The sequence below is a fragment of the Montipora foliosa genome, chromosome 9 (genome assembly GCF_036669935.1).
Source record: "Montipora foliosa isolate CH-2021 chromosome 9, ASM3666993v2, whole genome shotgun sequence".
NCBI lineage: Eukaryota > Metazoa > Cnidaria > Anthozoa > Scleractinia > Acroporidae > Montipora > Montipora foliosa.
The window spans coordinates 48,302,892-48,326,188 of NC_090877.1; the positions used below are offsets into that span (position 1 = coordinate 48,302,892).

A 23,297-nucleotide genomic window follows, 5' to 3' on the forward strand; every position below is an offset into this window, starting at 1 on the left:
ATACGAGCGAAAAAAGCGAGACAATCCGAGCGAAATCGAAAAAACCTGATGAAGATGCGATGTTGTGTAATACCTGGTGGTCAGACAGACGCAGTCTCATCACAAAAACATTTCTTACGTTTTCGCGTACTTCTAAACGTCGGAATTGATCCAAACTTTCCACAAAAAGTTTTTTTTCATTAAGAGGGAAATTCCGCTTTCCGGCGAAAAAAAAAATTAGCTTAGCAATTCTTAACGCAATCAATTACCATATAAGGGCAAACTAAGGTATATGAGCTGATAACCGAGATTGAGTGAACCAATAAGAGCACGAGAAATGCATTAACCGAGGTTGAAATGCATTAACCGCGCGCCTCTTTGGCTATTTACCATCTCACATCCAACGCGCTCTCATGCAATAATTGTTAAATATTTTTGTATCGTTTTCAGATATCTGACAGGAAACGAAATGGAGAATATTCCCGCAGGCGCTTTCAAGAAAGTTCCAAACATTAAACACCTGTGAGTTAAAGACATGAACGTAAAATTAAGCACCAGTCTCGTTTTTAGCGTCTATTTATTGTGGCTGACACGTTGATTGCCACGCCCGAGAGAGACTGATAACAAGATATTCACGGACGGCCTGGGACGATTGTTCTTGAACCTCAGAACAACAGCAACAACAAAAAATCAAACAAACAAGAGATCGCACAAATGAAATACGAGAATAGCAGAGGAATATTTCTATTTAACACGTCAGAGGCTTTCGTTAATAGTAATTTAAGAATAATTTCGTTTTAGGTGGCTTGATAACAACGACTTAAAGGAAGTCCCGACGGAACCCTTAAAGAATCTTAAGAAGCTGGAGTACCTGTAAGTATTGCATATCTCTATCATCATTCTTCTAACCCATGATTTCCCTCTGAAATTAGAATTTTGCCCTACAATTAACACTAAATTTAAATCTGCCGTAAACTATTTTGACACTTGTCGCTAATCGTTTGTTTTCTTTCTCGTTTTAGGAATTTGGATCAAAACAAAATTCGTCACATTAAAAAAAATTCTTTCGAGTCACTTTCCAAGCTAAAAACATTGTAAGTCTTTATTTTCTCTCTTCTGATCATATGGAATATCCTTGGATGCCAGGCCTAGTCAATTGAGTCCTTTTGGCTTGGCCACTGATCAATTTTATTCACGTTTCACATTTTTATAAATTGATTAATTATTCATGAAGGTGGAAAGCAATGAAAACGCAGAATGCAGATCGTGTTTAGAAATTTACGACTAGGAGCTAACAACTAGAATTCCTGTATATGAGTCATGGGTTTTTGCATCTGTAACAGAAACGAAGTCATCGACATTGATTAGCCAAAGTGACGGCGGCTCTCGGCGAAAGAAGACTTAAATACAGATAACTCCTAGGAGAGATGTGTGTATTGTTAGCTCAACGTCATGGGTTCCTCCTGTCGCATGAACACCTCCAAAGGCTCGATTCAATTCGGTCTCATGGAGATTCTTGGCCCGCACACCCCTAGGCATCGTTTCAAGTGAGTTGAGCCCAACACCCACTTGAGTCGAGCATTCTTTTTGTAGAGTTGAATGGTGACAGTCAGACGTAGAATGAAACTTCAACATGTTGTTTTCAACTCAACAAGAGTTTTAATGAATCAATATGGCGAACCTAATAAGTACGTGATAACAACAATCCACAAAACCTTTGCGGGGAAACTTAATACTACAGAGCTATAACAATTTTACACAGTTAATGAATAAAAGTATTTAGATTTTAGTTGATTTTTTGGCAGCATTTCGAGAATAATATGATGCGGTACTATCTTGTATTCACAGAACGCTGTTCCAGAATGAAATAAAAGAAGTCGAGGTTGAAGGCTTCAAGGGCCTTGATAAGCTCGAATTATTGTAAGTGACTGAGTAAGCACCTTGTACTATTTAACAATTATTCCAAGAGCGCGCCTTGGATATGATAGCCAACGATATAAGTAGCGCGTAGCGCGGAGTTGGCTATAACCAGTCTCATATCCAACAAGCGCGAATGGAATAATTGTTTTATTACATTCCTTAAACTCCAAAAGTTTGGAAGTACGAAATACGAGCGAAAAAAGCAAGAAAATCCGAGCAAAATCGAAAACATTTGATGAAGATGCGATGGTGTGTAATACCTGGTGGTCAGACGTACGCAGGCTCATCACAAAAAACATTTATTACCTTTTCGCGTACTTCCAAACGTCGGAATTGATCCAAATATTCCTCAACCAGGTTTCTTTTGCTTTATTTAGAAAGAAATGTCGCTTTCCAGCGAAAAAAAATTAGGCTTGGCGACGCTAGGTGCAATCAATTTCCATATAAGGTCCAACTAAGGTATATGAGCTGATAACCGAGATTGAGTGAACCAATCAGAGCACGAGAAATGTAGTAACCGAGGTTGAAAATTTAATAAACCCGATGATTCTGGGAGGTAGTGCGGCCCAGTGGTTAGGGCGCTTGCCTTGACATCCGCCGGGGGAAGTTCTCGGGTTCAAGAATCGTTCTGAACACTCGTTGAATTTGATCCTGGTAGTCTCTGGTTCAACTTCTCGGCTGCACTTGCTGCTTGCCAACTAGTTTGCCTCAGGCCGGTTGGGATTCTTAACAGTTGTTGTTGTTATTGTGTTTTTTCGTTTTTTTCGTTTCCTTGATTGTGTTTCATTGGCCCTTAAAAGCCCCCACTGGGGAGTGGTCAATGAAGTATGCATTATGTACTGTTATGTATAGAGAGGGTCTGGACTCCAGAGACCCGACATTAGGCCAGGCTGGTTGGTTGCGAAGACCATTCTGCCTTCGGGGGGTTATTAAAGGTTACATAACTTCACGAACATTTCGGGTCCCGTAAGCTTAAACTCAAAATTCTTTTCACTTCTCACATGCTACGCTAATGCGGTAAATGGTAAAGCTCTTGAGCGATTTGGATGGTATGGTTTTTCTTACAAATTTCGCATGCCATTAGGTCACGTTAATCAAAGCTTAAAAACCCTTGCAACTGACGTTTACGAAGTCGTAACCAAAGATTCCCCTTTACATTTGGAAAGATTAGAGGATTTGGCCCAACGTTCAAACCTATTCCGAGCTGAGTGTGCAATCTTATTATTTTTTCTTTAGAAATTTAAGAGGCAACAATCTTAGCAGCGTTCCAGAGTCCATAAAAGATGCGAAGAAACTTTGGCTCTTGTAAGTACTGCAGCTGCCGTCAGTAGATCAGATTATTTTAAACCTAAATTAGATAGCCGCCCCCCAGCAAGCACGAAATAAAGGTTGATGTCACAGTGAAATGCCAATCACACGAACACAAACAAGGTTTATGACATTCTTGCGAATGTTTATGGGATGCGATTTAATTTAAAATCTGGACAGAAATTATGTAAAAGAGAAAGTGAACTGAGTGCACACAAATGAATGCTTTAGAGAAATGGTAGATGATATGCTAGGTTAAAACTACGTTTTGCCAGAAAGAGACTTTTCACCTTACCTTTAATTTTTTTAGCATTGTTCAATTCAAAGAATTTGAGTTGTAACTTTTTAAACTACATTCTAATTCCTTAAATCCAGAGTCGCATCATATATATCATTATCATGTATAACCTCTTGTTCTGATGGCTATCTGTGGAATGGCTTGTGATTCTATTTTCGTTTCGCACAGTGAAATATCATTTAGAGAAAACGAAGAAGAATTTCAGCCACACATAACATACAAGAGCGATCCTATTTTTACGCCAAAGGTTATCTAAGGAATCAACCCTTCATTTTTGAAAGTATTATACTTATAAAAGGTAATGGCACAAAAGCTACATTGCCACTTTTGCGTCTCCACCTATTCTAAGTTATTTTTGCTATCGCGCGACCGTATAACGTTTCTCTTGTCCGTTAACGATTATTGTCTTTCAGGGAGCTTGATCAAAATCCAATCACGGAGATACCGGATTACGCCTTTAGAGGGTTGGACAAACTACGTAGAATGTAAGTCTGGCTCTTTAAAGCTTTCCTTGAAGCCCAAGTGCAGAGGTCGCTCAGTTCAACAGAATTTTCGAAAACCAATTATCAAGATTTTATTTCAGTCATCTCCTGCAAAGAGATTACGGAAGCGAAGATGTTTCAAGCTACCGTGCACCGCTCAAATTCGATCAATATATTATATTTAAAAAAATGTCCTTACTGACGGGGATTTGCGCTGTGTCTGGAACGAAACTGGCAAATCACTTTAAGTAGGTGAGCGGATGTAGCAAAGCGCATCTGCGATATTATTGGATAGAATGTTGTACATTTGAAGAATTTTAGTTAATAGACCAACCACGAACAAAACTATTTTCAGTCGTTGTCAAACGGCTTCGTCAATGATATATGCCGCATTTCACTCCCAAACAGACATACTCTTCCCTAATCGATGGCTTTTTCCTCTTCAAAATTTGTTCTGTATTGATTTTAGCCGAGCTCTTAAACGTACACTTACCATTGTAAAGTAACGCTAACTTCTGTTTGCAGCAATTGTTGGTAGTTCACCAGTTAATTAAATATATATTATTAAGATTAGGAAAATGCCAAGCTCATTGCCTAACGGAAAAGTGCCATTCATTTTCAAGCAACCTTCTTTTCGATTAGAAAGTTTTTGGGCCTCCGGTTTTTCAGCTTGTGTGGTAGATATTTCCTTCCACTTTGGCAAATAATTGAACAAGTAATAATAAACGTTACATAGGGAAATATTTCAATGTTTTTGTTTGCGCTGTTTGTCAGATTAATCCCCAAAAAGTAAGCAGTCCACGACGATTTTTCTCTTTTATTGATTTTTCAGAGAATTAACCTGGGAAAAAGTCAAGAAGATTTGGAATAGGGCATTTACCTTCTTACCTTCCTTAGAAAGATTGTGAGTATGACTGTTTCCTTTTTTAACAGTTAGTGTTTCTCCTTCCCGTCCAGTTTAAAAATGAAACGAATAATTATCATTTGTCAGGTGATCTGGTACCAGACCAGGGGCCCGTTTCTCGAAAGTTCCGATAACTTTTCGGGCCCGAAAAGCCATTTGTGAAATTGCCAACCGCTTGCTTTGGAAAGCCGGTCTTTTAACATGTTTTAAAGGTAACAAAAAGAAAAATTACTGTGAAGTTTGACGAGTTAAATCCTCTCCGTTCTTGAGATACAAAGGGAATTGTGACACCCGAAAATGGCCCGTAAAGTTTCTGGACTTTTGAGAAACGGGCCCCAGACCTTTTATTGGTGAAAAGACTTCATGCAGGACCGAAAAAATGTTTCGGAGCGGAAGAGCGAACAACTCGCAAACTGGATCACCCTACAGGCTGAAAGAGCAATCCTCTGGAAATTATTGGTGGGATTCAAGTGCTTTGCCCACCTTCCGCTTTATTCAGTTGAAGGTGGCGTAGCGGAAAAGTAATGACAGACTTTCTATACAAATTTGAAGCTGATTACAAAGTTAAAACATTTTTTGCTTTGTTTATAATAACCTTTTCGGTGGTTTTTCTAGATCTTTAGTGAATGTAAAGTTGGACGGATTTCCAAACTTGACGGGGACAACCTCTCTACAAGTCTTGTAAGTGCAAAGCTCGTTTTCCGTAAACTTTGTGTATCTTGGCATTTACTTCACATGATGGAATCTATAATTAGAAGAACAAGAGATGCCAAGCTTGTCATAACTTGAACGCATTACGCATTATTCTATTATTATTTCTTTTTGGAGGGCAATCTGCTCTTTATCCTCATATCACCTGTCTGATGAACTGAGTCAAGTACATGCAATTCGAAATGTCTGTGGAAAATATTTTGGCAGTGAGGTCTACAATATGCAATCCAGCATCTCGTGTATACTTAAATTCAATTACACATTTCAGTCGATCAAGAGTAACGTTTTCTACCTGTAGAGTCAAAAATGAAGGAAATAAAATCATTTTCTTTTCCGGTGTTGTCTCCCTCTCAGAATACTGTCATCTATATAACACAAGATTTGCAATAATCATTGCTAAACGACAGAACTTCTCCAGAAAACCTCACTTGTGAATTACGAAATCTACATTTAAATCTTTTTTTTTAGTATTAATTAACCATCTATATAAACTTAATCTAGACAGTGACGAACTCGAAGGTTCCGCACCTTTCACCGTCCAAGTCAGTTGTTTACGATACTTGTTTAACTGCTTTATTATTAGTTATAGCCAAGTAAATCTCTAATTTGTTCGATACTATGCATATTCGTGTAAAACGCGAAAAAATCCGGCTGAAATGCTCATATTTTCCTGCAGAACTTTGACTGTCAATGACATAACGAAAATGCCGGAGGATCTGTGCCAGAAACAAAAAAAGTTGCTGGATTTGTAAGTTAAATGATTGAGTTACCACTCTTGGACAGATTAAATGGAAACTTGAGACCAACCCTCCCCCCAAAATCAATGATGGGAAAATGGCGCGTTATGGTCTTCCGCGGCTTCATCTTTGATTAAGGAGGAAGTGGGCATTTCTGTTCCATTTTATTCTGTCCAAGATGTACAAGATTGCAATCTTGGACAGATTAAATGGAAAATTGAGACCACCCCCTCCCCTCCCTCCCCCCCCAACTCATTGTTGGGAACAAGGCGCGTTGTGGCCTTCGCGTGGCTTCATCTTCGGTTAAGGGGGAAGGGGGCATTTCTGTTCCCTTTAATTCTGTCCAAGATTGTCGTAGAGGAGGGGACAAACCCCCGTCCTTTTTCCTTATTTTCTCCTCGGCTGTTTAGCTCACCTGCTGAAAGAAAAACCCCGAGCCTTGTTCTCGTAAATTAAAGGGCAAAAACTAATTGAACTGCTTCTACGGTTCCCCAGATATAAGCTGTTTCCCTATGGTATCCTAATTCCTGCCAACTTTTTACTACTATTTCAGGTATCTTGTAATATATCTTTCCTTTTTTGCCTCACACAGGACGCTGAATTTCAACAGCATTGCACGCATACCTGACCTATCGGGATGTTTATCTCTTTCTGTTCTGTAAGTATCTTACCTTGTTTCCTCCATAGCAAGAGACGGAAAAGTTTAGTGCTGCGCGAATTGCGAGGCCTCAACACGCGAGGAAAGAAAGCGAACGTCGAAGACTTGTTCGTTGCGGTTCTGCGTGCCACATAAAATGAATCTGCAATAACGACTCTGAAACAGTCCTTTCCATTCACCTTTTTTTAAATTCACCAGTCACCGGGTAGGAGCTAAGTGAAGTTTTTTTGTACCAAATAGGTCAAATTGAAAATTGACTCTACTTTAATTAAATCCGTTTGTGTTGGCCTGTAGCTTCACTCGCGCGCGCACTCGAATGAGCGGGGAACGCATGCGTGAATGCTGATCTTGTAACCCCTTCATTTTTCCTGATTTTGCAACTTTACTCTGCTTCCAGACGGTGAATTTTTTTCATTTTTTGCATGTTAGCTTAGATTAATTTAAAACGTTTGTCTTTTAAATTTGAAAAAATTCTGTAGGTGAAAAAAGAAAATTTTAAATATTTTAAATATTTTAGAGATCATTTCTAACATTACTGGTAACGCTGAATGGGCAAATTTCACCTTCCCGCTTTTTCAAAAAAGACAATATAAGTCGATTTTAAGGATCAAAGAAAGCCCTTATATCGTTGCCATGGTAACTATATTTTGGAGGAAAATGTGATGTGAGAAATCTATGATTGGTACTTAATACCCTGGCCAAATTTCGTCTTGATATGATTATCCTAACCTTGTCTAAGGACAGAATATGTTTATTTGTTTGTAAAAAGGAGAAACTATTTCGAGCCTCCCACTAGAGGCCATCATGGTAAATAAAACACTTTATAGTTAGTTGAGTGGAGTTAATAACGGAAGTGCCATTATTTTGTATTTCAACAGAAAAATTGAACACAACCAGATCAGGTCAATAGGAAGCTCCTTGAGAAATCTGGGAAACCTTAAAGACTTGTAAGACTTCTATTTAATTTAGCTCTTAACGTTTCATCTTTGACAGGAAACTTGTATAGTAACAATACAAGTGCAACGAAGTTCCCTCTTTCACAACAAGGGGTACCTAGCAATTTTCAAGGCTGAATTGATAAGACCAACACCACGTTTCGTGCGTGTGGCAGTGTAAAGTGCAAATTGGACCCATGGGAACCATGTATTTATTAATTCGTGTACTGTTATTTACTTTGGAAGTTTACGTTCCAGAACCCTGAAAGGCAATATGATACAGAGTCTCGAGAGTAGGACTTTCGAAGGTGTCACCAGCCTGGAGACATTGTAAGTAACTTGAATACGTGCTTCATAACTTAAGCCGCATGAAGATAATCGTTGAAAACTCCGATTGCTACAAACATTGAAAAATGGGGCAATGAAAAAATGTTCGATATGTATTGTTTTGGCACTGACATAAAGGGTACAGTTTACTCGAATTGCCCAGAATACGAGTTCTCTGAGATTATTTCAGCGCGGTTCTCTGAACGGTGGCAATGATTGTACGAACATGAGAGTAAGTTTTTTCGACAGAATTTCATTATAGGTTATTTTTGAATGCCGTTAAAAAACCAAAGCCAGTTTACCTTAAAATCAGCAACAACATCGCATGGCATCGAATGTCGCCTAGTGGACTTCTCTGAAAATAACCCTTTATTACAAAAGTTCACATATCCTAAGAAATGGGCTGGGCGTTTCCATCTCTGTATTTCTTTTTCTCATCTTGACCAATGAGAACATGAAGCGAATGACAAAAAGGACTCTCAGCGCGGGAACAGAAACGCGACTCGTTCGACAAACACTGCATCTAGAATACGATATATCTATAATTGACTGCAAATCTGGTGCGTCGCAGTATCACAATGTGACCTTACTCCTAAAATCTCAGTTTTTTTCTTACCTAAAGGGGAATGAAATTGCTTACTCTACCAGTCAAACACGCAGCTCTCACTGACCAATGTGCTCAACAGTGTAGCATTCATTAGGAGGTAAATAGTTCTGTTTATTGCAGGAACCTTGCAAACAATGAAATTACATTCATCGCCAAGGATGCATTCTCACCATTTAAAATGATCAGAGTTCTGTAAGTATACTGGCACTTAGCATAGAATCACTTTGATGTCGTATCTCCAAGTGGGCAAATGGGCTCTAGAACGAAACTTAATGGGCACATGCCCATTAAGTTTCGTTCACTTAATATAAATTCGAGTTATATGTGGATAAATGATGATGGAATCCATCAACATGAAACGCAAGCAATTAAATTACACTATTCGGTTCGGGCTACCTTATCACAAACAAAATCCTAACTTGCAATCTTTGAAAAGAAAGTTTTGGTGTCCCTCTTTCCTCAAGGAAGGCGGTTTTTTACGTTAATAGAAAAAAAAGCAAAATTTCAGATTCCCTCGAAAATGATCTTGGATCTTTTTGTGGTTAAAAGTATCCAACTAAAGTTTTAGTAGTAATTTTTTGCCATGCACGGTAAGATTAACCGTTTCATAGGTATAAAAATTTATGCATTTTTACGTCACTATAAACCATCCGGCTTCATGAATAACATGCCTCTGTTGTCAGAGGACCAAAGAAATGGAACAGCTATTTTCGTGGAATGGGAGGAGCAGGTTTCTATGCAGAATCACAGGATGATTATGATATCATATTTTGCTGCTAAAAAAAGTTTGAAACGAAACTAATTAGCCGATATCAAAAATACCATAATACTCTTTGTTTGTCCTTCCAAAATTTTGCATAAGCATAATTTTTATTTTCTCTTGGGACATACAACGGTCCCAAGAGAAACTGGAAACAATGCTTATGCAAAATTTTGGAGGGACAAACAAAGAGTATTATGGTATTTTTGAATATCGGCTAATTAGGAGCAAAACGATGAATGCACTTATGGGCCAGGGCCATAAATCACTGTGGGTTCTGCTATCAGTGCAAACAGTGATATAAATTTTGCAGTAGGGGGACATTACTGACGGACGGTGTTATTTTCTGCAGTGATCTGAGCTACAATAGTTTCAAGGTACTTCCGACAAAAGGACTGGAAAGTCTGGAGACACTGAATGTACGAGACAACAGAGAATTGACCGAAATACCAGCGGAAAGACTCCCGATGATCCGACATGTTCAAGCACATTATCCGTACCACTGCTGCCAATTCAGAAAGGAAACCAAAAACACAAAAAGGTCAACTGAAACAACAAAGGAAGGGAAAGACGCCAACTGGATATGGGACGGTCAAGTCGACTGGCTCAGAAACAATTACAAAGACTATAACTCGACAATTCAGACGACCGATGATTTTTCGGGTTTCGAGTCGGGCGAAATTGATCCAATCTTGGTCAGCGAAGGAAGTTCGGACGACATGAGAGTAACTGACGCGGGCAGTTCAGACAATGTTCCTGATGTAATTCAGATCGAGGAGGAAGAGACTCGTGACGTCAAGTGCACCCCTGAACCAGCTGATCCTTTCTTTCCTTGTGATGATCTCATGGATTCCTCGTTCCTTCGAGTGGGAGTCTGGATCGTGTTCTTGCTTGCGTTGCTTGGCAACGCCACTGTCATCTTCGTCATCCTCACCCGGAGCTCTCGAATTGACGTATCTCGATTTTTAATCTGCAATTTAGCAGTGGCGGATTTGTGCATGGGTATCTATCTCGGTCTCTTGGCCATTGTGGATGCTTCTACGAGCGGGAACTTTCGAAGTTACGGCGTTGAATGGCAGTTAAGCAGTGGTTGTAAGACAGCGGGCTTTCTTGCCGTGTTGTCCAGTGAAACGTCGGTGTTTACGTTAACTGTCATCACGGTGGAGCGATACATAGCGATAACTCATGCACTAGACATCACCAAGAAAATGAGTTTGAAAAAAACCGCTGTAGTGATGTCTACAGGTTGGTGTTTTGCTTTGATCACCGCATCATTGCCGTTATTCGACGTAAGTGATTACACGAAGTTCAGTGTTTGCCTTCCGTTTGAGACTAGGGATACTAAATCCCTTGTTTATGTGACGTCAGTTCTTATACTCAATGGTACGGCTTTCATCGTCATACTCACGTGTTACATAAAAATTTACTGCGCCATTCGCGGTTCTAGCGCGTGGAATACCAATGACTTCAGAACTGCCCAGCGCATGGCTCTGCTCATCTTTACGGACTTTGCCTGCTGGGCGCCAATTACGTTCCTTTCTCTCGCTGCAGCATTTGGAGGAGACTATGTCAGCCTTAAAGAGGCCAAGATATTTACAGTCTTCGTGTTTCCATTAAACAGTTGCGCAAATCCATTCCTGTACGCTATACTCACGGGACAGTTTAAAAGAGACTGTATCTCGCTTTGTAAAAAAGTTAAAACATCGCAAATTCCGAAACTAACGAGCTCAAGACGGAAATATTCCATTTCAAGCGCTGAAATGCGACGAAATTCACAAGTGAGCTCTTCCAATGGACTAGAAGGCATGGTAGCAAAACTCCGAGGTCGTGATGTTCGGCGAAATTCTCTTCCTCCGTCAATGAGGCTTATGGTTCAAGGAAACACAGGAAGCAAATCACTGACTAAAGAACGAGAGATTGTTATTGAAAGGGTAACTGCCTTATAGTAGTTCCGCTAGCTTCCGTCGTTTTTTGTCAACATTTTAGACTGAGAACGAATTCGTAAATAATGTTGGGTACTAGGTACCCCTTGAATGCCAAGCTCAAAGCGCCCGTGAGCGTTACCCAATTCTAACGATTGCGAATAAGAATCGCTCACATTTGATCGTGATTCTTTGTTTGCAAACGTTGGCTTGCTTTTGCTGTGCAATGGCAGGGTCTAAGATAGTGGGGAACAACGACGTCTCAAAAAGTGCGAAGAACAACACAATTACTCGGAAAGTTTAGGGAGAGGCCGAACAACAAGCTTCTCTCCAGTCCTCGCCCGTTTTTTTTAGCGCCCATCCTTTCGCTTCTCTCGACCAACCGAGAGCCTTCGGTAGGCTAGTAAAGCTGTTTGTGGCTTACGAGCTCAGTACATTCAACTGCATACTTTCATATTTATCGAAACACTGTAAAATTATACAACTACTTTATTCAAGTCTTAAATGTTATTGTTATTCGGTGCCCAAAGGGCTTTAGGGTTTAAATTTAAAGATTCTTCCGACAAGAATCAACTGGTGCATTTTTTTCGGTTTTCATTGCATGGCATCTGACTTTCACTCAAAATAATAATTTTCCTGTCTTTTCACTGTTAACCGGCATTCCTAACCGACAATTTAAAATAACCGCGCTTCTGTAGGTTTTTTGAACAACTCAAAACTGTTTAACATATCAAGCAACGGGATGCCCAAGGGATGTAGTTCCGGAGAAATACACAAATAATTTTCACTCATATTTATTGCGTTACCATGCTTTTCACATCACGGACCACTCAAACTCAGTAGAAAGCAAAAAATTCTGAGTTCTTTAAGGAGGAATCACTTACTTTTATTCTTTTGAAAAGTGCGAAATTTAAATGTTTAAAAGATAGCTACAAAGAGAAAGAAAACCAAGACGCAAGCAAACCGGTTTTGCCTTATTGTTATCATATTTCAAACATAATTTTAAAAAACGGAAGCTCGTCAACATCAGAGCGAGGCTTTTACTGTTGTGAAGCAATGGTGCGTTCTTTCGAGACTTTCTGTTTGTTTTTGTGCCGATTTTAGTGAATGGAGTAACGTTTCCAAACGAACGCATAGTCCGATAGCATAGTATACTTTTCAACGAAGGGGCCGGACGATGGCTCCGATCACGCCATCACCGTTGCCATGACCACCACCATCATCATCATCATCATCACGTCATCAAGGTAGCCTGTTCCAGGCTCCCAGACGGTCGGGAAAGAGAAAAAAATTCGTGCGAAAAATGAGTGGGGGAACCAAGCCCCACTCGCTTTTCACACGCAGTTGTTTTCGTTTTCCCGACTATCTGGTAGCCTGGAACAGGCTATCATCAAGACGATGTCAACAACGAAGTTTCTCCCTCAATTGAGGGATTATTCTTAATTGTCAATTTCTTCCAAGTGAAGAATTATCGTTCATTTTGGACACTGAAAGCTTGATAGGGATCATGGGAAATGAACATATTTCTTTTAAAAGCCGAACCCCAGTGTCTGGACTCGCAGGGCTCGAACCTGGGAACGTGTGATTAATAACCCCTTCCCTTAACCACTAGACTACCACATCACTAACTGCACAAAAGTGCCGCTGTAAACGTGTATTAACACCCGCTAACAAGCGAGTCCTCATGGGCCAGATGAGGATAAGTAACAAGCAAGCTTACACTGTGAAAAATGTCTGTTACCATGCAAACTTCAAGATAAAGCTAACCATTTTAAAATCAAGCTTCAGACTTAACCATTATTCAGCAATGATTTTACATATATACTAATTAGTCTTGGTAAATATTCTGCACATTTTCTAGTAAGTTGATCTTTAGTGGTTAAGTGGATAAAAACAGTTCCTTCAAAGTGGGTGATCCGGGTTCAAATCCTGTCCAGGGGCCACTTTTACTTTTTTCTTTTTATTTGCTACCACAAGTCCTGGGACAGAGTAATCTAAATGGAGGACTAAACTTCATTTAGAGCGAACTGACAATGAAGGATAACCCTTTATTTGAAGAAGAGATCGTGTTGATGTCAATCTAGTCACAGCACCAGTTCTCCCGTGTGAGCTCGGCGGTACTCACTGCTACCGAATCTCTCTTCGCGCATTTATGACCCCAAAATTCTATTTTGCCTTCATTTGCAGACTCTTTTTTATATTTTTCGTCAACTGCCGAATTAAAAATATATAAAAATAGAAGAAAATAGGTGCTATTAAAACTGAGTATGCAGTGACCAAAGAAGCAGAGACTGTCAAGGTGGGTCACTCGATAGAGCGAGTATTCTATGTGTTCTGAGGAAACTGTATTCTATTTATTCCGTTGGTCAGATTTAGAACAAAAAGAAAGTCACAAAAGACTACAACCTGCATAGAGAATGGTTTAGAAGTCGTAAAATCAAAACGCAAGCCTGAGGCCTCGTTTCGGTCAATCACGATTGACAGCTCAATTCCGACTGAGCCAATCAGAGCTCTTAACGAATGCATTCAGCGGCTGGAAAAACTCGTTCCGAGGAGAGAAAGTTACAGTTCGCTGTTTCTGATTGAACGCATAATTAACGCGAGATTCGTCACGAGATTCATTGGTCAATCACCAAATAAAGGACAACAATAACAAAGTACAAGCAAAAATTACTATCTGGAAATAACAACTGAAAACCGCCCAGGCATCAGTACTCTATTTTTTAACCTAAACAATGAAATAGGTCATCAGTGATTTTAACTGTATATTCTCTTTTCCAAGAGGGTCCAATACTTTTGAATTTATTGGGGGGCCAATTTCGTTTGGATAAATTTAGCACTAATGTAAACTTGCGTCCTTGAAAATGGTGTAGCACAAATTTAATAGATGTATTTATGCCAGAATTTAGGGAACTCGTGAAAGCGTGGTTTTCTTTGTTTTTGTAGGACTTGTCATTAACGCCATTTAAATTGTTCTCAGGGCTATTTTTAGTTTTTGCGCTCTAAATTGCAACTGTATTTAATGTATTCAAGACTGATCGTACAAAAAGAACGGGGAGTTGCAGCAATTAGAATAGCAATGCCGCGACGAAAACGTCCATTCCAAATACACTTACTTACAGTGCGACGCGCCTTACCGTGGCCACCTAACAAAGTTTTTTAAAACTTATACGGCAATCAGGGTGTGCGAATTTGATTGACAGTCACGCCTCCTTGAAAAGTTCGCTCGGTTGTAAGTTGAACACCATTGGGTTGTTGAGTTGACGTACTTACACGTAGTTGTCAAATGTGAAAGTTTATTGGGTGGCCACGGTAAGGCGCGTTGCACTGTAATGGGCGCCTCTTCATACAATTTTTGACGCGAACTTGTGATAACAAGGGGAAATTCGTATTCTTATATATCCTATCCACGGAATAAGACAAATGTGCTCAAATAATTGCAGTTTTGCAGAGACCAACCCAGTTGATGGATGTTTCATCAACTCTGAGGAGAGGTACTCCTCATGTGCATAGGCTGTTTCCTTCAAGGAAATAGCGTATGCGCGTGTTTTTTTTAAAATTTGCCTTCTCTGGCATTGCAATTTCTATGGTTCTTGATCAATTCCTCCTTAATTTCTCTACTTAATAATGCAGTACAAAGGCTTGATTTACGCTGATAAAAATCATAATCTAGTGGAAATAGAGTTAAATTAAGGTGACTGTGCATAAAAGGGGAAAAGTAACGATTTCTCGCAGAAAATGACAGTAGTCACCTTGATTTTCAATTCATGCATTAGTTCCTCTTACCATTGAGTTTATGGTTTTCTGTAACATGCTGTAAATGTGAATGTATATAGAAACGCAAACAACTTTCAAGACAAGAGTGTGTGTGGACATATATCATTTTGATAGACAGGGGAAAAAGATGGAACTTGCGTGCATACCATACTACAGTACAATACATAACTTAATTGACCACTCGCCAAAGGGTCTTTCTCTGAGTGCCAACGAAATGACAGAACAGAGCAACAACAACAACAACAACTTTTAAAGTGCCCCTGTGACCAAAAAATCAATTCTTATTTTTCTTTGGATTTCAAAACTGTGTTAACTAAACACCAAGCGACCAAAGGGATCGAGAACAAAATTACGTCAAAGGGTCACAAATTTGAGAATGCAATGCGTGTGTACGCCGCATAATTAAAATGCAGCACGGGAGTTTTGGGCTTTCAGACTTTTAAGCTCGCGTTTTGCATATATAAAAAGCTGCATTCACACGCTGTAATTTTAAGCTAGTGAGCCTTTGACGTCAACTTTTCCCTGGATCCAACCCTCTGAGGTCCAATCAGTCAGTTTTGAACGTGAGTAATGCGGACAGTGAAATCCAAAACTTACACTCAAACTAAACGGCCTTTGGATAAAAATCAAAGTTCAAAATTTTGCCGGTCAGATGTTAAGCAAACACACTTTCAAAATCTGAAGAAAAAACGGACGTGATTTTCTTTTATCACAGGGCTGAGGCACTTTAAGAATGCCAACTGGCCGGAGGCAAACCAGTTGGCTATTTATAAGAGCAGTTGAGAAGTTGAACCCATGACTATCAAGAAAAAATTCAACGAGAGGTCAGAACGGGTCTTGAAGCCGGATCCACGGATCTCAAGGCAAGAGCACTAAACACTGAGCCGCACTGCCTCACGCCGCATAGAAAGGTACGAGATGGTAGGAAAGAGTAGAATCAGGAGTCTCTGAGGAAGAGCGAGCAGCTATAGTACCCTAGTTTGAGTGTTCGTAACCGAGGACATCGCGCATTGATTGCAAAAGCTGACAATACTTTGCGTGGAAGACGTTCTGAGATGGAAGCAATTCGTTTCATTTGCGCGAGCGCTCCCTTTATCTTTTAACTGGATGCTCCTAAATCAGAATGCACCATACAGCGTACCAGGAATTCAACAAAATAGTCATACCACAGAGAACAGACCACAACACCGGGACTCCAAGCTCTACACTTTGCGAATAGCGTGTGGGTTCTTTTACTTTCACAGGGTTGTGTGAACATTGAAGGGTTACGAGACGGGGTCTACGGTTTATCGTCCTTATCCGAGAAGACTAGAGAGTCTAACCATTAAAAGCAGCACTTTCTCCTCAATTATTTAAAGACCCTGAGTGTTGGTCCGGGCGAAATTTTTGATCCCGCAACCACCAGCACAGTATTTCGACGCCAACCAGTCGGCGGTGCAAAGTAGTCCCCTCTCCCCCCCCCCCCCCCCCCCCCTTTCTCTCTCCTTTAAGGCTTGGATCCCCGGGAGTAGACCGGTACGTAAATCCTTCTCACAATTTCAATAACGGTTACAGACCAATCATAACTTTGTACCGGTCTCATGTAATCGCTTCATACCATGAGGAAGTCTAAGTAATTACTGGGCGACCAACGGCAGTAAAGAACAATGACGCCAGAACACTGCTTAAAATAAATCATTTCGGAGTTCGCTTGTCGGGATAAAAAAAGTGAAAGAAAAAGAATAAGGGCGCTTTCCATTTGACAGAACTGACCGGTCAGACCTGGCATTTCGAAGGACTAACTCTACAACGCATCCAAATTAACACACGTCGAGGATGATATAAACTCCCCGAGAAGAATGCGAGGGATTATCATGCAAGTGGTCCTTCAAATTGTTGCATTTTCTTTGCAAATTATTGGGTCTGGCCGGTCAGTTCTGACAAAAGGCAAGCGCCCAAAGAGAATGGAATCTGGGAACGAAAATGAGGGCAACGTCAGAGAGTAGAGACTGGGAAGAAGGGATTCTCATCCGGGGTTTTGTAATGGCGGACGAATTCATCAAAACGCTTGGTCTAGTGCCACTTCCTATAGGAGGCTTATACGCAGAGTCCATGCATGCGAAAACAACCGTGAAACCTTTGGACGGCTCTGGGCGTGAAGTAAGAGATGCGTACTCTGTGATTTACCTCCTGTTACGCGGCACCGATATAAACGCTTGGCATAAAATGAAGTCGGAGGAGACCTACTTCTATCACAGAGGAGGCCACATTGTCTTGCATATGATAACCGAAGAGGGCAAGTACGAAAATAAAATAATTGGAGACCCGTCTAAGGATTTAAAAGCACGATTTCACTGTCATGTACCGAAGAACGTGTGGTTTGCTCTCGAGCTGCAAGACAAGACGAGCTACTGTGTTTTCAGTGAAGCTGCAGGTCCCGGATTTGAATACGAAGATTGTGAAGTCGGCGACAGAGACAACATGCTGACACTGTTTCCACAGCACAAGGAAATCGTGGAGAAGTTTTGTTTAAAGTGACGAGACGCAGTTTTCGGACAAACAAGCGAAACGTGATTCAGGCAGGGTAGTAAACCAAGCAACCTTTCATTGTGTCGTCACGCAACGCTCCCACACCGCACTGATCGTTGTTTGTTTCGTTCAAGGGTGGAGGGGGTTGGAGGGGGTGGCAGGGGGCGTTTGGTGGTAAGCGGTCTCATAGATTCATAGAAAAGCTTCAATTTACGGAATCATTTGATTGCAAGGGTAATTTTCTAAGAACAAAGTGATTTGTTGTTTTATTTTTTAGAATGTGCATTTTAAGGGTGAGTGTAAGAGAAGTTTCTTCTTGTTCAACAAATTGCTTAAAGAGAAAGAGTCAAGTGAAGAAGGAAGTCATGTCATGTGTATATGCTTTATATAGTCGCCAATACGTTTTTTGTTACAGTGTTATCTTAAAGAGTCATTTCCTACTTCCAGTTCTGCTTTGCTTTGTTTTCCGAAGCACATTCTTAGCACTTTCTTGCAGTTTATAATTGCCTCCTAAAAATGAAAATGTAGTTTTGGTTTGAGTAGTAGTAACATTACATGGTTTTATTGTTCGGTGTTCATTGCTATTTGTTAATACAATATGACTTACAGTACACTTCAGAGATAACTTCCCATAGCTGGTAGTTATTTTCAGGATCCCTTGCTCCCCAGTTTCCCTATATTATATGGTTATGATCCTGGAACTAACTAATTGTGTAGATGGGAAAGAGACTGATGTATTTGTTTCTGCTCTGTTCCCTCTTTATGCTCAATTACCATACATGTACATATCCCAGGGCCAGGCAACAGAATGATAGAAAGTTAATTATGCCTGTATGTTGGAAAGAAAGCAGCTGAAAAAAATTATGAAAAAAACTTGGACATGGACGAGCAAGTAAGAAAGATTTAAAGACTAACAGTACGTTTTCAAAAATGGACAACAGCAATGTAAATGGATTTCTCTAACTTTTTAAAAGAGATTAGCCAGCCCCTGACTATTGTGAATCAAGCCATTTACTAAGCAATATTTCTATGACTCACCTCATATCTGTCTGCATCCTCTTCAACCATAAATGTAATTTTTGCCTCGAGCAGCTTCTCCAGCTGAAATTCAGGTCTGCGGCACTCATCAATGCTTTGAGGATAATCATTCAAAAAATCACCTAATAGCCTGATGATATGTTCATGCGACGATTTCTGAGGTTTGTGTAGCAGACCAACTAGCTGTTCAATGAATCCCATTTTAAATAGTGTGTCTATAAATAAAAAAACATAAAAGAATTTAATGATGCCATTAACTAGAAATAGTATTTTGAATAACATTACTATGAACTTGGATTTTTTTCTCGCTGAGAAACTTTCATGAGTTTTAACAGGACACACTGGTGACTTAGTTGAGAGGCTATATGAATAACACTCGTGACTGTTGAGGTTGTTTGTCAAATCCTAACTATTTTTCAAGATATAATTTTTGCAGATTGCACCACAAAATTCCCTCAGAAGTAAATGTTTCCTCAGTTTTCCATCTCAAGGGATTTATGAATGGGTGAATTAAACAATATCAAATCATATTCTGCACCTTTGCAAAATGTAAGATACCTTTATGTGAAGGATTTGCCAACAGCATATTCCATAACATAAAAGCTGACTTGGTTACCAGTTTGTCGCTGTCATCTTGCATTGCCTTCATCAGCAGAGAAAATCCATCATCTCTTAAGAATGCATCTTCTCCTGGTTGAAAAGCCCTTGTCAGACCTGAAACAATGACCCTACAGCATCATCACTGTCATTATTATTAACAATGTACAACAGGGCAGCTACAATAAAAGTCAAACTGTTGACTTCACCGATAAAGTTTAACAATAATTTTATTATTTGGTAAATATCCCATAAAAGAAGAGCTTCACAACACAGACAAGGCTATGACTCAAAGAGGGGGAAAGGGGGCACACCTCCCTTGTCCTGATTAGCATTTCTACTTGGAGAAGGAAACCACTGGTAGGGTTTGTAATTATGTGGGACGTTAACATTTTGTTTTACCCATTGACTCCCTGGGGTTCTCCACTGACAAGTAAAATCTGGCCGCTTCAGGCCTGTTTTGATGTCAAAGGGTTTAGGACTGCTGTTGTTGTTGACCAGTTTATAATTAGATTTCAAATATCTTCAGCTACATGACCACTTACTTGATATCGCAAACAAGGCTTTCACCTGTACTTGCTCTGATTGGTCGGACTGAAGAAGGTTAGTGAGAACTGGAAGAATATTCATCTCCAATGCAGCCTTTTGACAGTATGAATTATTCTGAACACAGACAGCCAGAGTATCAGCTGCTCTCCATCGTATTGAACTGATGTTAAAAAAAATTAAAAGTTTAATTCATTGCACGTTAACAGTGCAACGCTCCTTACCTTGGCCACCCAACAAACTTTCACATTTGACAACTACGTGTAAATACGTCAACTCAACAAACCATGCAATGGTGTTCAAATAACAACTGCATGAACTTTGCAAGTAGGCGTGACTGAAATTCGCACACCCTGATTAGCGGATAATTTGTAAAACACTTTGTTAGGTGGCCACGGTAAGGTGCGTCACACTGTAACATGCAAAAGTCTAAACTGAGAAAGTGTTGAAGATGTAGGATGGAATGTGAAGGGTTGAAGAATGATGAAGAATTGTCATTTGTATTATTAAGCTCTGGTGCACTAAATTGGGACACTGTACAGAAATCAATTTTCAAATCAATTCATATCAATAAAACTGTAAGTTGGTTTTTGTGGGGAGGGGAAATACTGTGGAGTAGATAAAGGTAAAGTCTGCATACGAGCCAATTGGCCCATCAGGCTGGAGCTTATCCCCAGTTTCAGTAGCATGAAGCGACTAGGAGAGTATTTCTACTCCCTGGATGGGATGCCAGTCCCTCACAGGGTTACCCCCAGCATATTCCCCTGTACCCAATTATACACCTGGGTGCAGTCAGAGGCACCGTGAGAGTAACGCGTCTTGCCCAAGAACACAACACAACTTCCCTGGCCAGGGCCCAAACCCAGACAATTCGCTCTGGAGTTGAGAGCAATAACCATGAGGCCACCACGCCTCCCACAAAACTGTGGAGTACCAGGAGAAAAACCTCTCAGAGCAGAGAAGATAACCAAGTGATCTTGCCACTGTGCTATTATTGCTGCCAAAATGGAATTGAGTGAGTTCATTTTCCAGATAGTGCAGTCATACAATTTTGGCAAACATACCTTTGTTCACTTGAAAGACACTTGAGCATAACTTTAAAACCTCCAATCTTGTGGAAATCTGAAAGGAAAAACAACATTGTGACCATCAGCTGGCAATTTAAGTTGAACTCGGTTAAAAGTAATAATATTAATTACAGCAAAAAGGCAAAATTAAATAATGTAAAGCTCTCTCCAAAGCTGTCTCTAACTTTTAAATTAGGCAAGAGAATCAAGTTAGGTAGAAAGCAAATGATGGATCGAGTCATACCACTAAGATTACTGTTACTAGCTTTCTCAATAATTTCTAGCAAAATAGTTTCTGTAATTGACATACGGAGGAAATACTCATGGGAATTTAGACAGTTAAAAATTGTCATGCTGTTGTAAAATTCTTTAAAAAAATATTGACGATGTGTGGCGATTGATCATGCGCACAAATAAAAAAAACCAGGTTTGACAAGTTGAAACTGGACTGATTCATCCATTTCTTTGGATAAACGGCAAATCAAAGAAAGTTGAGGTGGGTGGCAGAGTCTTCCTTCCTCTTCCAGACTTATCTAGGAAGATTGAAAGAGACTCTGCTTGCAGGGTAATTTACATTGTCAGCATACAGACCATTTGCATTGTCTATGTTGTCCACTATTTCCTGCAAGTCTTCAAAAGCATCCTCTTTCTTGACAAGTTCATCTTCATCATCACTGTCTGGTTTATCCAAAGTTTGCAAATGCTCCATCATTCTTTTCACAAACGTATCTTCAGTAACAGAAGCTAATGCTTCCTGGAGCCATTTTCTCCTCTTAAATAACCAAGAAAAAAACAAGATCATAAGAGACTCAAATGGCTGCAAGCCGTTTGGTCGATGTGACAGACAAAGAAATATTAATTGTTTTAAAGAAAATGCATATTTAAAAATTTCAGATAATCACCTACGACAGACTAGTTATACTAAAACAATTATTCACCTCAGGCTTGGTGAATGTCCGTGAATAAAAACTATTCACTGATATTCATCCCGCCTTTGAATAATTGTTAAATGTTCAGGACATTTTGATGATGGATAACAAACAAAAGGAGGTGTAAGACAGAATATTGCAGATTACATTTGTGAGAATGAGGAAGATACCTGTTTACAAACACTTTCCTATTATTCTGAAGACGAGCCAACCACTGTATCGAAAGACCCCTTAACGAGGCTCTGGTCAGCACATTGGTATTTGTGATGTTCACCTGTCATGATTGCCAATATGTGGCTCCTGTTGTAGAATTGTTGTTTAACACTTCAACACAACGTACAGGAGCCACATATCAGCAATCATGACAGGTGAACGTCGCAAATTATTGTTTCCGCGTCCAATGTCAACCAATCAGCCCATTAAGGCAGAGCTATACGTGCCAACTCCCGGATATGGAACGAATCTCCCGGTCTCCTGTACGGGTCATTAAATCTCCCGGATAAAAACGACTCTGAACCTTTTACAGACGTTTCTCCATTCTAGACTCAAATTGCATCCCCAAGTTTTAAAAAAAATCGATATTTTCAAATTCATTTCATTGTTTCTTAATGCACTTCTTCATCTCTGAGTTTCAAACACACGTTAATAGAACTAAACAAAATGACTTCCTTTAGCTATCATAGCCATATATATATAACCGATTGTTTGATTGGATCTCCGATTAACCAATACTGAAAAATTCTTGACATAATTATAAGTACCCTGTTTTCCCGCAAATTCACAATGGCAGCAGAATATTCTTGTATTCTGAAGGAGCTGCTGGGGGATGGGTGGGTGGGTTTAAGGAGGGGGGGGGAGTGGGTAGGTTGATCGAGGGGGGAGGGGAGGGGAGACCAGCTGGAAAAAATCTCCAGATTTTAGATCTCCATAGGTTGGCATCTCTGCAGAGCTGTTACAGTTATCACACAAACAAAAATGACTTTTAGCATATGTGCACGTGCCGTAATGTTTCAGTCACATGTAGTCCTGTTTATTCCATGAGTTGCTTTCCAAATGAAAACAATGCTGCAATCAAATTAACCAGAGCATGCAACAACACTTTAAGCACCATATATACTGTACCTCTTCACTCATTTCCTGCAATACACTTGAGGTATCTCCTTGTGGATCATCACTATGATCCACAGCAAATCGAAGTAATCCTTGCAAATTTTGTGGATATCTCCGACCATTTCTTTCGCTTTCTCCCATAACTAATGATCAGTTTATCTTTGGCAGTTACTCGGA

At 39.9% G+C, this 23,297-nt stretch overlaps 3 protein-coding genes across 3 annotated transcripts in view; 2 read left to right on the top strand and 1 right to left on the bottom strand.

Annotated features, from left to right (window-relative positions):
- Positions 1 to 15,498, top strand: part of LOC137969586 (lutropin-choriogonadotropic hormone receptor-like) — a 36,164-nt gene extending 20,666 nt beyond the window's left edge. The window contains exons 4-17 of the mRNA XM_068815893.1: positions 430 to 501; positions 781 to 852; positions 1,002 to 1,073; positions 1,828 to 1,899; positions 3,136 to 3,204; positions 3,919 to 3,990; positions 4,820 to 4,891; positions 5,507 to 5,572; positions 6,279 to 6,350; positions 6,932 to 6,997; positions 7,876 to 7,944; positions 8,191 to 8,262; positions 8,987 to 9,058; positions 9,979 to 15,498. Of these exons, the coding sequence (XP_068671994.1) occupies positions 430 to 501; positions 781 to 852; positions 1,002 to 1,073; positions 1,828 to 1,899; positions 3,136 to 3,204; positions 3,919 to 3,990; positions 4,820 to 4,891; positions 5,507 to 5,572; positions 6,279 to 6,350; positions 6,932 to 6,997; positions 7,876 to 7,944; positions 8,191 to 8,262; positions 8,987 to 9,058; positions 9,979 to 11,572 (2,512 nt within the window). The 3' untranslated portion in view covers positions 11,573 to 15,498. The remainder of the gene's footprint in view (positions 1 to 429; positions 502 to 780; positions 853 to 1,001; positions 1,074 to 1,827; positions 1,900 to 3,135; positions 3,205 to 3,918; positions 3,991 to 4,819; positions 4,892 to 5,506; positions 5,573 to 6,278; positions 6,351 to 6,931; positions 6,998 to 7,875; positions 7,945 to 8,190; positions 8,263 to 8,986; positions 9,059 to 9,978) is intronic.
- A 1,837-nt stretch (positions 15,499 to 17,335) lies between these two features.
- Positions 17,336 to 18,060, top strand: LOC137969752 (uncharacterized). The gene has a single exon (XM_068816106.1). It carries the CDS (start codon positions 17,348 to 17,350, stop codon positions 17,840 to 17,842), a length of 495 nt encoding a protein of 164 aa, XP_068672207.1. The 5' UTR covers positions 17,336 to 17,347; the 3' UTR covers positions 17,843 to 18,060.
- Positions 18,061 to 18,201: 141 nt separating this feature from the next.
- Positions 18,202 to 23,265, bottom strand: LOC137969751 (hsp70-binding protein 1-like). The gene is made up of 7 exons (XM_068816105.1): positions 23,133 to 23,265; positions 21,673 to 21,853; positions 21,079 to 21,136; positions 20,014 to 20,177; positions 19,430 to 19,585; positions 18,872 to 19,086; positions 18,202 to 18,343 (listed from the first exon to the last, which is right to left on the bottom strand). Exons 1-7 carry the CDS (start codon positions 23,259 to 23,261, stop codon positions 18,251 to 18,253), a joined length of 996 nt encoding a protein of 331 aa, XP_068672206.1. The 5' UTR covers positions 23,262 to 23,265; the 3' UTR covers positions 18,202 to 18,250.
- Positions 23,266 to 23,297: the final 32 nt, after the last annotated feature.

Excerpts from the sequence above, each read along its gene's own strand:
- LOC137969751 (XM_068816105.1), bottom strand. The coding sequence starts at position 23,261 with ATGGGAGAAAGCGAAAGAAATGGTCGGAGATATCCACAAAATTTGCAA. Across the intron at positions 19,087-19,429 it reads GGCAAATCCTTCACATAAAG|ACACACTATTTAAAATGGGA; the intron begins GTATCTTACATT and ends TTTTATTTATAG. Across the intron at positions 18,344-18,871 it reads AGGATGCAGACAGATATGAG|GAGGCAATTATAAACTGCAA; the intron begins GTGAGTCATAGA and ends TTTCATTTTTAG.
- LOC137969752 (XM_068816106.1), top strand. The coding sequence starts at position 17,348 with ATGGCGGACGAATTCATCAAAACGCTTGGTCTAGTGCCACTTCCTATA.